The following is a 14,891-nucleotide window of genomic DNA, read 5'->3' as shown; positions in this document are numbered from 1 at the left end:
GCTGGAGATCCACTCGCTTACCTTCCGTTCCTGTGAACGCGCGCGCCTGTGAGCGCGCGTTCACAGGAAATCTCGGCTCACGCGAGATGACGCCAATCGGCGTTAATGTAGCCTGGGAGAGCCGCCGCAATGACGCCTTTCGGCGTTAGCGTGGCGGCAAGCGGTTAAGTGTATAACCGCTTCCCAGTTACTACAGGCATAGTACATTACATATTTACTTACAGAAATTTAGAAAGTTTCAGGAATTTCCGAAATGGTATTTCAATAAACATTGTTTAAGTTCCATCTAAATAGCCTGACTACTTACATGACAGTAAACAAACACTGATGTTACCATATTACTCCAGGAAATTAGATATTACTAAATTGTTGGTCATTTATGAAGGAATCAGAGCTGGAGTAAGACTCCAGAGCCTGGTGTTTACATGGGCTGATGATAGGCCAAACGGACATTCCTACAAGCATTCTTTCCTGATCATCAGCCCATGTAAAAATGTGCATTAGAGAATAATAAAACAAGATTGTTTAAGTATTTTTTATTTATACCTATACTTATCTCTCTCTATATATTTAAATAAACATCTATTCTTTTCATTGTCACTGTGCTCTAAGTCCAAAATGTGTGGTCTTCACTTTCTTGAGGATCTTTTAAAACACAAGTTCACATAAACAAGGAGATTTCTTCATCTTCTCAAGTTAGCACACTCTCCTATACAGAATAGCTTCACTTTCAAGGCAGCAGAACACTCATACACATGTGTAGAAGACACAGCCTCCTTGACATCACCGTTGAAGGTCCACTCAAGCATAAAAAGATGATTGTCTTGCAGTCTGAAAGAGGTCACTGGGATTTCTCTAATGAATTCCATTCCGATTCATTTTTAGCCGGATGTAACGACTCCTTGCTCACAGACAAAACTGCTCGAAGCTCCTTGTTTTCCAGCTGACAGTAGTCAAAAAGGGAACAAAGAAAGTGTTTTACAAAACATGTGATATTCCCAACTGCAAGCAATGTATGTCCAGAAAATATTACAATATATATCACACGGCATATATATTTGATAAAATACCACAGGTCTGCTGACATTAATATTAGCTGAGGATGCGGCTCCCTGATTACGTAAGCAGGAATGGAGGATTGTTGCATTTTTGGTTTTCTTCCCATCTCTCTGACCGCTCTTTCAGTTTATCATTCGCTGGCTCTACCTCCCCTCCTCTCCCTCTTAGGGTTCCTCAGGGTTCAGTCTTAGGTCCTCTCCTCTTTCCTCTCTGTACAGTCCTTATTGGACAGACTATCAGCAGATTTGGTTTCCAGTACTATCTCTATGCCGACGACACCCAACTATATACTTCTTCCTGTAATATCACCCCTGCTGTTCTACAGTTCACTAGTGACTGTCTGTGTGCCGTCTCTAACATCATGTCCTCTCTCTATCTGTAACTTTCAAAAACTGAACTACTGCCGTTTTCTCCTTCCACTAACCTACCTAAACCTAATATCTCCCTCTCAGTGTGTGGCACTATCATAACTCCGGGGCAGCATGTCCGCTGTCTCAGTTTTATGTTTGACACTGATCTTTCCTTAACACCCTATATTCAATCTCTTGCCCGCTCATGCTGCCTGCACCTCAAAAACATCCCTAGAATCTGCCCCTTTTATACTGTGGAACCAACAAAAACCTCTTATTGTTGCCCTGATCCCCCCCCCCCTCGATTATTGTAACTCATCACTACTTGGCCTCCTCCTCTCCAATCTATCCTGAATGCAGCAGAGAGGCTCATCTATCTGTCTAACCGCTTCCCCAATGCCTCTTCCCTGTGCGAGTCTTTGCACTGGTTGCCCATACAGTACAGGATTAAATTTAAACTGCTCATTTTCACCCACAAGCCCTCAACAGTGCTGCACCTCCTACATCTCTGTCTACGCATGCTCTCCATTCTGCTAATGTCTTACGACTGACATCCACCATAATATGAACCTCTCATTCCCATTTCCAAGACTTCTCCCAAGCCTCACCAGTTCTCTGGAATGCCCAGTACCCATGATGGAGAACCTCTGACACTCCAGCTGTGGTAAAACTACGACTCCCAAGATGCACACTTGCGTGGCTGTTCTCAGAACTCCATTCAACTAAATGGAGCATGCTGGGAGTTGTAGTTCACCACAGCTGGAGTGCCAGAGGTTAGCCATCACAGCCCTACCCCAAGCAATTAGGTTAATCCATAACATCAACAGTTTTAGACGCTCCCTAAAAACACATCTTTTTAGATTAGACTAGGGTTTTCACAATACCAAAATTTTGATTCGATTTCGATACCATAAAAAAGTATTGTGATACTCGATACCACGCGCAAAAAATAAACCACCAAAAAATTTTATGGAACATCCAGCCCATAATAGAACAGTCCTATCCTTATTTTCTGGGGGGGAGAGGGGTAGGAGACAAGTTGACTAACAAATGGAGAATCGGGCAGTTTTTATTTATTCTGCTCACCGCATAGGAGATATTTTTTTATATTTTAATAGTTTGGACTTTTCAGACGTGGCCATATATGTTTATTTATAGTTTATATATTTTATATGTAAAATTGGGAAAGGGGGTGATTTATACTTAATATTTTGTTGTGTTTTTATTTTTTTACGTTTTATTTATAATAATCATTTCCCCCCTTAGGGGCTAGAACCTGGGATCTTTTAATCCCTTGTCCTATTCACTCTAATAGAGCTCTATTAGGGTGAATAGGACTTCACACTCTCCCTGCTGTCCTGTGCATAGTGCAATGGCAGTCAGGGCTTCAGTAGCGTCCTGGCTACCATGGTAACTGATCGGAGCCCCGAGATTACGCTGGGGCTCCGATCACAACTGCCACTGCACCACCAATGAAGAGGGTGGAGGGGACCCTGTGGCCACTGCCACCAATGATTTAATACTGGGGAAGCTTGGGGTGGGCACACTGCGCCACCAATTATTTAATACTCGGGGGCTTGGGAGGGCGCACTGCGCCACTAATGACTTAATACTGGGGTGGTTGGGGGGCGCACTGCACCAACAATGTTTTTAAACCATTAGTACAAATACAGGGCCTCTGATCGCAGATCCCTGTCATAGAGGTCGGGTGCCAACTACAGACGTGGACAAAATTGTTGGTACCCTTTGGTCAATGAAAGAAAAAGTCACAATGGTCACAGAAATAACTTTAATCTGACAAAAGTAATAATAAATTAAAATTCTATAAATGTTAACCAATGAAAGTCAGACATTGTTTTTCAACCATGCTTCAACAGAATTATGTAAAAAAATAAACTCATGAAACAGGCATGGACAAAAATGATGGTACCCCTAGAAAACACAGAACATAATGTGACCAAAGGGACATGTTAATTCAAGGTGTGTCCACTAATTAGCATCACAGGTGTCTACAACCTTGTAATCAGCCATTGGGCCTATATATATGGCTCCAGGTAATCACTGTGTTGTTTGGTGATATGGTGTGTACCACACTCGACATGGACCAGAGGAAGCAAAGGAAAGAGCTGTCTCAAGAGATCAGAAAGAAAATTATAGACAAGCATGTTAAAGGTAAAGGCTATAAGACCATCTCCAAGCAACTAGATGTTCCTGTGAGTACAGTTGCACATATTATTCATAAGTTTAAGATCCATGGGACTGTAGCCAACCTCCCTGGACGTGGCCGCAGGAGGAAAATTGATGACAAATCTAAGAGACGGATAATCCGAATGGTAACAAAAGAGCCTAGAAAGACTTCTAAAGAGATTCAAGGTGAACGTCATGCTCAAGGAACATCAGTGTCAGATCGCACCATCCGTCGTTGTTTGAGCCAAAGTGGACTACATGGGAGACGACCAAGGAGGACACCATTGTTGAAAACGAATCATAAAAAAGCAAGACTGGAATATGCCAAACTACATGTTGACAAGCCACAAAGCTTCTGGGAGAATGTCCTGTGGACAGATGAGACAAAAATCGAAGTTTTTGCCAAGGCACATCAGCTGTATGTTCACAGACGAAAAAATGAAGCATATCAAGAAAAGAACACTGTCCCTACTGTGAAACATGGAGGAGGCTCTGTTATGTTCTGGGGCTGCTTTGCTGCGTCTGGCACAGGGTGTCTTGAATCTGTGCAGGGTACAATGAAATCTCAAGACTATCAAGGAATTCTAGAGAGAAATGTACTAGCCAGTGTCAGAAAGCTTGGTCTCAGTCGCAGGTCATGGGTCTTGCAACAGGACAATGACCCAAAACACACCGCTAAAAACACCCAAGAATGGCTAAGAGGAAAAAATTGGACTATTCTAAAGTGGCCTTCTATGAGCCCTGACCTCAATCCTATTGAGCATCTTTGGAAGGAGCTGAAACATGCAGTCTGGAAAAGGCACCCTTCAAACCGGACACAACTGGAGCAGTTTGCTCATGAGGAGTGGGCCAAAATACCTGCTGAGAGGTGCAGATGTCTCATTGACAGTTACAGGAAGCGTTTGATTGCAGTGATTGCCTCAAAAGGTTGCGCAACAAAATATTAAGTTAGGGGTACCATCATTTTTGTCCATGCCTGTTTCATGAGTTTATTTTTTTACATAATTCTGTTGAAGCATGGTTGAAAAACAATGTCTGACTTTCATTGGTTAACATTTATAGAATTTTAATTTATTATTACTTTTGTCAGATTAAAGTTATTTCTGTGACCATTGTGACTTTTTCTTTCATTGACCAAAGGGTACCAACAATTTTGTCCACGTCTGTATGTGTTTCTGCCGCTGGCACCCGCTCCCTGTATTTGTATTAATGAGTTACTTGTCTTCATTGGTGGCACAGTGGCCACAACCCCTCCCCTCCTCATTGTTGGCAGCAGTGGCACGGGGAGGAGGGAGAGAGTGACTCCTCCTCCCCTGTGCTGCTGAGAAAACATGGCGTGCGCTGAGAGCACCGCGCTTCATGTTCTCTGATACTAGGCTGCACAGTAGCGCAGCCTCGTATCGGCAAATACCGGTATCTAATCGATACCGGTACAAAAGTATCGATTGGGTATCATTAATTCGATACCCGGTGCAACCCTAGGTTAGACTTTCACACCCCCTGATCAAACCCTTCTCCATTCACCTCCACTTCAGAATTATTAATCTGAACCTGATCTATCAGATCCACCACACCCCATGCACTCAGAAACACTACAGATATTGGCTGGTGACTGGCTCATGCAGCCTTATATCTAATCCCCTATTGTGTTAGAATGGCTGGACCATTGTATAAAACATTTTTTACCTATTGTGTCACCTCTTGTGTCACCCCATCTCCTCATACTTGAGCCGCCGCCCCCCATTGTAAAGAGCTGCGGAAAATGTTGGCGCTATATAAATACAGATTAATATTACAGTACAGTATAAAGAGATTGCTGTTAACTTTATATGAGGCATGGCCAGAGGAGACCTATACACTGTGGATTTTTCCCAGTAAAAAATCTGCAGCATGGGAATTGTATAGTGGAGTTCATAGCAAATTTGGCAAGTTTTTACCCCCTTCACTATAATTGTGAAATTTGCAGTGTGGACTTTAAATTTGCACTGCATGTTAGGTTATGTATGGATTCCATTGCAGAAATTTTCTGCAGCATGTAGATAAACTTTGATGCTACTGTATTACACTGTGGATTTTCCTCAGGCAATTCTGTTGCAGAAAATTTGCCCCATATGGATATACCCATAAACATGGTGCAGTTTAAAGGGGTTTTCCAACTTTTTTTTATATTGGCCTATCCTCAGGATAGGTCATCAGTATTTCAACAGAGGCCAAGGCACTTTGATGAGCGCCACAGCCTCCTCACAGCTTAATAAGAACAACGCTGTACAATGTATAGTGGCTGTGCTTTGTATTGCAGCTCAGCCCCACTAGGCCAATGTCACTGGCCTAGGGTAAGCTGAGGAGCTGCTTCGGCGATGCTTCGACGAATTAAGAAAAAAAATAAAAAGTGTTTTGTGACTAATTACTCCGTCACAAAGCTAATTTTTTTTGTTAGTCGCAGGTGCAATGACAGGGACCTGTGACAGCGCCGCTCCTTATCATTGTACGCCTCATATTCCACGTTCATACATGACTGCAGCATCTGAGGGTACTAATACAGTGTAAAATAAAAAATATAAATAAAAATGTAATCATACTTACCGCTGCTATTTGCTTGCGACGGGACGGCATCTTGCTTGAAGATCTTGCGCAAAATCTTGCATGTCCCGAGATGACGTCACCATGCATGGGATTTCGTCTGAGATCTTCAATCAAGATGGCGGAGCCCGTCGCAAGCAAATGGAGGCAGCAAGTATGTTTTTTTTGTTTGTTTTTTACACTATTTCAGGTTAAATCGATTCGCTACCATGAAGCACGAGAGAATTTAGCTTTGCGGCGAATCAAGTTTATCCTGAAATTCGGATTGCATTCCACTTTGTTGGATTTGATTAGGTCATCAGTATTAAAAAGTTGGAAAATCCCTTTAACGTGGTGTTGTCTGCACCTGGTCAGGTTGTTTGGTTAGCACAGTTCAAAGACATGGGTCTCAGCCTCTTTGTTGTAGGGATAGCTGCGTCAATAATGAAGATCTGTTATATATATATATATATATATATATATATATCTCCCCAAGTGTTCTGCTATAACTTCATGTCACCATAAATAAAAAAAACTACCATTATATTCTGATTATATCTTACCTCTAGTTGTGCAAGTCTCTCTTGAATACTATAGGCCTGATCTTCATCTACTTGAACGGCTTTTCTCATCACTTCCCCCATGGCACATATTCTATCAATATAATTCTCTGTTTCCTTTAACAAAAGAATATATTAGTTCACAAAACCAAGACACGTGGTGCGCACTGACGTCATTTAAGGTCCTTTTGCAGGTCTTGCAGGAAGAAAGAAGACGATACCGGCTGCGCAATCAAGTGGATGAGGTGAGTAATTTTTATTTATTTTTTTTAACCCTCAAGGGACATTTTACTATGCATTCTGTATTAAAAAACGCTATTATTTTCCATTATAACCATGTTATAATGGAAAATAATCAAGTGAATAGACCTTATCCCTATTTATTATCTCCTTAGCAACCATCCGTGAAAATCGCATTGCATCCGCACTTGCTTGCGGATGCAATGAGATTTTCACGCAGCCCCATTTATTTCTATGGGGCCTGCGTTGCGTGAAAAACGCAGAATATAGAACATGCTGCTCATGTACATCGCTCACGTATACAGCCCCATTGAAATGATCGGGTCAGGATTCAGTGCGGGTGCAATGTGTTCACGTCACGCATTGCGCCCACGTGGAAAACTTACCTGTGTAAAAGGGGCCAAAGTGTCACACTCTAGTCAGCTAATTCATCCATACCCCCTGAGCAAAGGGTACCCGAGATTGTGACTTTGGGGTTTTCATAAGCTGTAAGCCATAATCATCCTACTTATAACAAATAAAGGCTTGAAATATCTCGCTTTGCATGTAATGAGTCTCATATGTTTGTTTCACCTTTTAAGTTGCATTACTGAAATAAATAAACTTTGCACGATATTCTAATTTTTCGAGTTTCACCTGTATAGTGCTATACTGACAGCTACCATAAGGGTGCACCAGAGAGGCGCAGCCTGATGGGAAACACTAGAGGCAGGCCTGGGGCCTTCATTTGCAACCCAGCTGCCGTGCACAGACATTGGCACCCCACAGTTGGGCTGCTGATGGGAGACAGAGGGAGTCAGCTTCCTCTATAACTGCTTAGATGCCATGGTCAATAGCTACAGCAGAATCTAAGGGGTTAAACTGCTAGAGTGGAGACTCGAGCATCGCTTATGCATTATTTACACGTCAGTGTTTGGTCAGTGATTTCCATCAGTAAGCCCAAACCAGGTGCGGCTCTAAACACAGAACAGGTGCAGATCTTTCCCTTATACCTTATCTGTGTTGAGGCTCCAATCCTGCTTTTGGCTCACAATCACTGATATAAATCACTGACCAAAACACTGACACTTGAATAAGGCCTTAGATTGAGCCACTGTAAAAAGATTAAGGCCCCTTAGTGACTGCTGTAAAAAGGTGTGTGACGTTACCACTTCACATTTTTAGTGTAAGTAATAAAAATACATGAGGCTTATAAATGTAGAACTTACGGTAGAGTAGGTTTCATGAGCTTCCAGGACTGGCTCTGTCGGTACAGGTTTTTTATTCGCTATCAACTGCAGCATTTGCCGCCTGTATTTGCTCATTATCAGTTCTAGGGCATATTGGTGTTCCTCCAAAGACAACCAGAGCTCTGCGAAGGATGGAAAGTTGGGAGAAGTAAATCACCATAGCATGGAACATATTGTTGGCGGATTGGACGTTTCCCGCTGGCTGCTCAGTCACCACATTATATATCTCATTGACAAATCTCCAAGTGGGTGAATACTGGGAGACCCCTTTTCTAGGTATTGTTGGTGGGGGTCACAGTAGTCAGACCCACACGGATATAAATCACCTGGACTATTTCCTAACATAAAATGCTATAAAAAGATAATTATTTGTAGTCGGATGCCTGACTATAAGACACTAACCAGAATCCAGAAGAGAAGGACTGACTGATCACATAACTGCTCAGGTGCCAGAGACAGCAGTAAGATGCCTAGTCCATGTAGTCCCAGAATAGTCCTAACAGCGAACATTTCATTGTACCAGGGCTGATTTACCTATAACTGGGTTCCTACGGCAGCCCCATTCACAATGAAAAAACATAATTCTAAAGTGTGTACGAATAACATACCCCAAATGTTGTTTTTTTCTAACTTACTGGGTGACAAGCGTTGATCATTTTTAACAATTTAGATTAATTCACCACAAAGTCAAAATGTAACTCTAGCTCTCCTTTACCCTATCAACCAAAACTATATATGAAACATATATAAAACCCAATACCCCCACTGCACCAATAAAATAATAGTAATAAAATAGTAGTCAAATAATAACCTGTCATTCCAAAAACACCTGAAAACCCTTGTGGAAGGCAAAAAAAATCATATGCAATATCATATTGCAGTTCTTGCCCTCCACAATTGCCAATTCTGGATGTTCAATGAATGGAAATGTTACTGCATTTGGTACACATTGCTTGGACGGCCTGCTCATGGCCCCCAGGTGACAGCTCATAGTCACCTTTATTTTCTTGCTGAAGGTCTCTGATCTGAGTGTTTTCCTGACATAACAGCACATGTGGCTTGTACTTTGATGTGTCTTTTATTTCTGCCAAATCTTCTTGGTACTGAAAAAGATTTAAGGAAAATGGTTTAGAAAATGAAAATGAAAAATTACTTTACACACCTGACGTGAGGAGGGATGGGAACTGGAGTCCCCTATACTAGCGAGCTGTGTGGGTCCCAATTGTGGGCGCTTCAATGATCTAAAGGTACCCATACACTAATAGCTGTCCAAAATGTTTGTTCGGTCGACTGCTATTCTTTCCATCCCCCAATATACATGCATGCTCTGCTCAGCTCAGCATACAAGTGTTGTCAATGGGTAGAGGGAAAAAAGACACTTCTGGCAGTAACTTATCTCATTAGGGAACAAATTATTGGTAAAATTAGGGAACAAATTATTGGTAAAATCGAACACATCTAATGCTTTCTTCCCCCGAAATTTTTTTCTCTGTGTATGGGTCCTTATCCCCTTCGCGACCATCCAACGTAAATTTAGATCTGTGGTCGGGTATTTAAAAATGGCGCACTTTCAAGCAGAGCAGACACCATAGCCACCGGGTGCCTGCTGTTTTAAACAGCAGGCATCTGGGACTAATGTATGCGATCGAAGATAACATCGATTGCATACATTTAACCCCTCAGATGCCATGGTCAAAAGTGACCACGGCATCTGAGAAGTTAAAGGCTATGGACAACTTTGTGCACTAAAAATCAATAACCCCATATCTTACCGTAATGCAGCACATAATACAATTGCACTTGTTTGTTTACTGGAATCAGCTTTGCTTCACATGCTCTCAGAAATGCTCCTCTATGAGTTTTGATCATTTCTGTTATCTCCTGTGAGGCTCTGTGGGCGTTCCTGTTGATTTCACATGCACCAGCACAAGCTCTGCTGCCCCGCCCCCACATCCTGTTACATAGCACAGCTAGCAGCCACTTACATACAGGCTGCTGAAACTTGTAAGATTTAATTCCAATCCACAACATGGTGAGTCTTACAGTATGCTACAGCTTGTAATCAGCAGATCTATTTGTCACTTTCCCTTCTGTAGAAAGTCCATTATTTGTAGACACAATAGATATTTCTGCTGGTAGTGTTAGTGCAGCGATCTACAGTCAGAAACGTGACGTTATAAGCAACATATAGATCTCATTACTGACAGCTCTCAGTACATGCGCTCTCTTCTGAATACAGTATTGTGTGCAGTCCGCACAGTGAGTGGACACTTGTCCCACACAGATTAGTACAGTGTGACGACACACAATGCTATGTACACATAGAAGTACACAGTGGGGGAGATTTATCAAAACTGGTGTAAAGTAGAACTGGCTTTGTTGCCCATAGCAACCAGATTCCTCCTTTTATTTTCCAATGAAGCTGTGAAAAATTAAAAGGTGGAATCTGATTGGTTGCTATGGGCAACTAAGCCGGTTCTACTTTACACCAGTTGGATATATATATATATATACACACATGTAAAAAAAAAAAAAATGTCCGCACTCAAACACTTTATTCACTCCTGTGTGTGGTCGCAATGTTTTCAGCTTATTCACAGAGTCTTTTATTCAAGCTATGAGCTAAAACATGTGACTAGTGTTGAGTGAACTTCTGTTTCAAGTTCGGCGTACAAGGTTCAGGTTATCTAAGAATTCAGTTATGGATTGTGCCATCATGGACCATAAGGGTCCATTCACACGTCCGTAAATTGCAGATGGGCCGAACATGGACACCAGAAATGAGGTGACAGTTTGACTGGTGCTAACTTTGGGTACATATGACTTTTTTGATTGCTTTTTATACCAGGCTTGGCTGCAGCGCCATCCTGAAGGGCAGGGGTGGGTTCCGCTCAGCTATCCTGAACAAGGGAAGGTGGGTAGGCTGGGGCTCTGTGCTACTGTGCCTAAAGGGGAGGGGGGCTACTTGCACAGTTTGGTGATCCTGTACTAAGGAGGAAGGGATTTATGTGTCCAGCCTTGATGGGGGTGGGAATTGTTCCACACATTAACCATCAGGCCGCTGCCATAGAGCAGCAGCCCGATGGTTAGCCCCTTCCATACTGAGGTAGTAGTAATTAGCATACGGAGCAGGAGACGGTAATGGGAGCACAGCGGGCGAACGGAGCGGCGCCCAGGAATAATATTAAGTGCAGGGACATCCCTGGGCGCCGCTCTATGTAGCCTAGTAACTTAAAGTCCGGACCCATTTAAAATTCTCCTATCATTGGTGGCGCAGTGCGCCCGCCCCTCTCACCTCATTGGTGGCAGAAGCAGCACAGGGGGAGGGAGACACTGCTTCCTTCTCCCCGTGCTACTGAGGGAACATGAGCGCGCTGACAGCAGCGCGCTCATATCCAGAGCTACTAGACTGCGTAGCAGCGCAGCCCAGTATAAAAAAAAAATGGAAATCCCGATATCATATTGATACCGGGACAAAAGCATCTGTTGGGTACTGAAATTTCGATACCCGCAACAACCCTAAGGGGAACTATTAAATAGTGTAAAAAAAAGTTTTAAAACAAAATTAAAATACATAAATAATATAAAATTAACACCATGGGCATCGCTGCGTGCATAAAATATAAAAATATTGATCTCATACAGCAAAAGGCAAAAGGGCACAAAGTCATAATGGCTAATTTGCTGTTTTTTGGTTGCTTCACCTTCACTTATGCTCTCTCACCGTTCTGGGCTGAAACACCGCATTCCCAGGATGTTTATTTCTGTTTTGATGCCACTGCAGCCAATCATTGGCCGCAGCAGTGACCAACTCTCTTTGCATCACGTGACCATATGATAGGACGCAAGGGGAGCAGGTGACCACAGCAGCTAGCGATTAGTTGCAGCAACGTCAAAACGGAAGTTGACATCCTAATAGTGCAGCGGACCAGCAGAGGCCAGAGAGAGTAATAGCTGGGAGTCAGCACCAGGAAGCAGACAAGCATGCTTCCTTTTGTAGGTCTACCCGAGGGGGAAGGGGTGCCAGACCCCCACCCTTTCACAGTGCACAACCCCTTTAAGTCAATTAAAGAGGTTATACTACAAAAAGTATTACTGTGCAATGAATAGGGCATTCCAAATTATGTAATATTGCTATATACATGCAATAAACATATTGTAGTTTTTTGTTTTGTTTTTATGTACATTACATTTTCCTCTATGGTAGTGCCTCCTGCTGTTTCTTCCATGGCCAAAATTCTGGTCCACCTTCTCTTACATTCTGTGGTGAACTGAAATGTTCAGTAGATTCCCTGCTTTCTCCTCGAGTAGTGATCTTATAATGAATTTATTCATCCCCACTTCTAAATTAATTCACTCTCCCTAGACAGTTTGTAAGGGACTATTTTCTATGCAGGGAAGAGGGTTAACAAGAGCTGACTGCAATGTACTCCTGGGAGATGCAGGTTGGATGAGTTGCTGCCCACCCACAGAAAGGGAAGAGACAAAAGTTGACCAAAGGCAAGATAAAATGAGAAGAGGTGAAGATTACACTGGGGAGCGGCATTTTCTCCACTGATATACTTCTAATGAGCACCTACCTTTTCTGGCAGTGTTGTCCCAACTTCCTTCATGGCTTCAACATGCCTATGTAGAGAGCTAGACTGTTCAATTAAGGATTCTGCAGCGTTGTCATGATCTTTGAGCCTCTCTAACAAAGTTTTGGCATCCTGTAAAATCTTGTCAATGGTACAAGTCATGGCTGAAATGAAAAAATAAGAGCACCTATAGTTTATTTATATGCCATAATGATTAGTGTTTAGTGAACTTGTGTTTTAAGTTTGGCGTCCAAGGTTCGGCTTTGTGTTCTTTAAGAATTCCGTTATGGATTCCGCTACCACGGACCATAAGTTATTCCATAACGGAATTCTTAGATAACCCGAACGCCGAACTTGAAAACACAAGTTCGCTCATCCCCAAGACCTCTTTTACACGACCGTGTGCTGGCTTGGCCCGTGCCGCAGAGCGCAAATTGCAGTCCGCAATGCATGGGCACCGACCGTGGGGCAGCCGCATGCAGATAACGGACCTATTCACTGGAATGGGGTCCGCGATCTGTCCACTCCGTGGTTCGGTTCCGCACCGCATCTCTGGATTGCGGACCCATTCAAGTGACTGGGTCCGCATCCGTGATGCGGAATGCACAAGGCTGGTGACCCGTGTATTACGGAACCGCTGTATGCGGCCATGGGAGCACTACGGCCGTGTAAAAGAGGCCTAATAATGATAAGTCCCTTATTCACCTATGTGGTAACGGCAACATTTCAGCTCAACATTAGACCCATTGAGAAAGGATCTATTGTTGAGCTGAAACGTTGCCGTTACCACATAGGTGAATAAAGGAATCTGTTTTGTTTTTTTTCCATCTTATTTCTTTGGAGCTCTGCTCTCTTTTTGAGACATTATATATATATTTTGATAGATGGCCTCCAGGGTGGACAAAATACTACAAGATCTTAGTCAGTTTGGTGTAGACACAAAAAGGTTGGATATTTTAAATCAAACTGTTCTGTTACATTCTAAAATAGATGTGTACAAACCCCAGCTACAGGTTACATCTACTGTGGATTTCCCCACAAAATGACCATGTGTTACATGTGGATTGTTCTATGGATTTACCCAAGCATAGATGTGAAATCCAGGTAAGAATTCACTGCTTTTCTGCAGAACGCTCAAATTTAGTGAAATAGTCAGTGGAGATGATCCTGTTTTATCAATTTATTAAAGGGCTTGATGGGACTAATTGTCTATCCTCAAGACTCCTGACAACCAGCTGTCCTGCAGTAAAAGCTGTGGTCACAATGGACGGATCTGTAGAACCAGCATCGGAGCTACTGCAGACCAGCTGATCGTCAGGATATGGGATCTCTGCTTATAGACCATCATACACAAGGAATAGAAACCCCCTTCAAAAAGGATTTGCCCATCTGTCCCCCCCCCCCCCCAGTCCTATTCATGTATGCAGGCCTTTATCCTGTACACTTTAAAAAGGAGGTAATTAAGCAACAAAAAACCTGCACAATTGCCTTGTGCCATTCCTGCAAATATAAAGTACCATTGTACAGCACTCCATAACATGCCACTCTGTGTGCCTCCCAAACATGAGATCCCCTTAAAGGAAGTGTTCACTAAAGCAGCCCCCAGCTACTGGCCAATCCACAGCAATCCTACCAAAGTATCATCCAGGGACACTAGGACCTGGAAGCCACCAGCGGCTGAACACACATCATCTACAGGTAACAGAATTACAACTCCTACACTGGAGCAGAGGGGACAACTGGACAATAACCTGCAGAGGAGGGAGATCCGAGCGCTGCCTGTACCAAGCCAAACCCCAGGACACAGCAGCAACCGATACCTGTCAAAACTGGCCGCCCGGCGCTTCCAGCCTCCACAACTTCCGCCTCCCGGTCACCGGAAGTCCCTCTCGAGCCTTCTGATTGGTGGCATCTCCGTGGCGTCATTTCCATAAATAAACTGACGTTCTGTATTCGAACGGCCATGACTTATGCTGGCAAATTCCAGGTTATCGTTTACAATGTTCTTCAGGGAATTATATACTGTGGATGCGCCTATAGTTGCGTATGAATTACGTGAGCAGTGTTTTATTAACCGCATGCTCATGTAACGGAAGCCTTAGAAATGAATTCCCGTACCCAGTGTGTAAT

At 43.0% G+C, this 14,891-nt stretch overlaps 1 protein-coding gene across 2 annotated transcripts; it reads right to left on the bottom strand.

Annotated features, from left to right (window-relative positions):
- Positions 1–521: 521 nt before the first annotated feature.
- SIKE1 (suppressor of IKBKE 1) lies at positions 522–14,642 on the bottom strand. Of its 2 annotated transcripts, none has more exons than XM_044286356.1 (6): positions 14,582–14,642; positions 12,765–12,925; positions 9,182–9,287; positions 8,164–8,306; positions 6,719–6,832; positions 522–943 (listed from the first exon to the last, which is right to left on the bottom strand). In XM_044286356.1, exons 2-6 carry the CDS (start codon positions 12,921–12,923, stop codon positions 842–844), a joined length of 624 nt encoding a protein of 207 aa, XP_044142291.1. In that variant the 5' UTR covers positions 12,924–12,925; positions 14,582–14,642; the 3' UTR covers positions 522–841. The 2 variants fall into 2 exon arrangements, with proteins under 2 accessions (XP_044142291.1, XP_044142290.1); XM_044286355.1 differs by having other exon boundaries at positions 14,513–14,627.
- Between the last annotated feature and the right edge of the window lie 249 nt (positions 14,643–14,891).

This window comes from Bufo gargarizans, chromosome 3 (assembly GCF_014858855.1).
Source record: "Bufo gargarizans isolate SCDJY-AF-19 chromosome 3, ASM1485885v1, whole genome shotgun sequence".
Taxonomy (NCBI): domain Eukaryota; kingdom Metazoa; phylum Chordata; class Amphibia; order Anura; family Bufonidae; genus Bufo; species Bufo gargarizans.
This window is presented reverse-complemented; position numbering and strand designations above follow the sequence as displayed.

What these genes read in the sequence shown, in the direction of transcription:
- SIKE1 (XM_044286356.1), bottom strand. Translation starts at nt 12,923, where the DNA reads ATGACTTGTACCATTGACAAGATTTTACAGGATGCCAAAACTTTGTTA. An exon ending in GGACAACACTGCCAGAAAAG is followed by an intron (nt 9,288 to 12,764) that starts GTAGGTGCTCAT and finishes AATCTTTTTCAG; the next exon opens with TACCAAGAAGATTTGGCAGA. An exon ending in AGAGACTTGCACAACTAGAG is followed by an intron (nt 944 to 6,718) that starts GTAAGATATAAT and finishes GACTACTGTCAG; the next exon opens with CTGGAAAACAAGGAGCTTCG.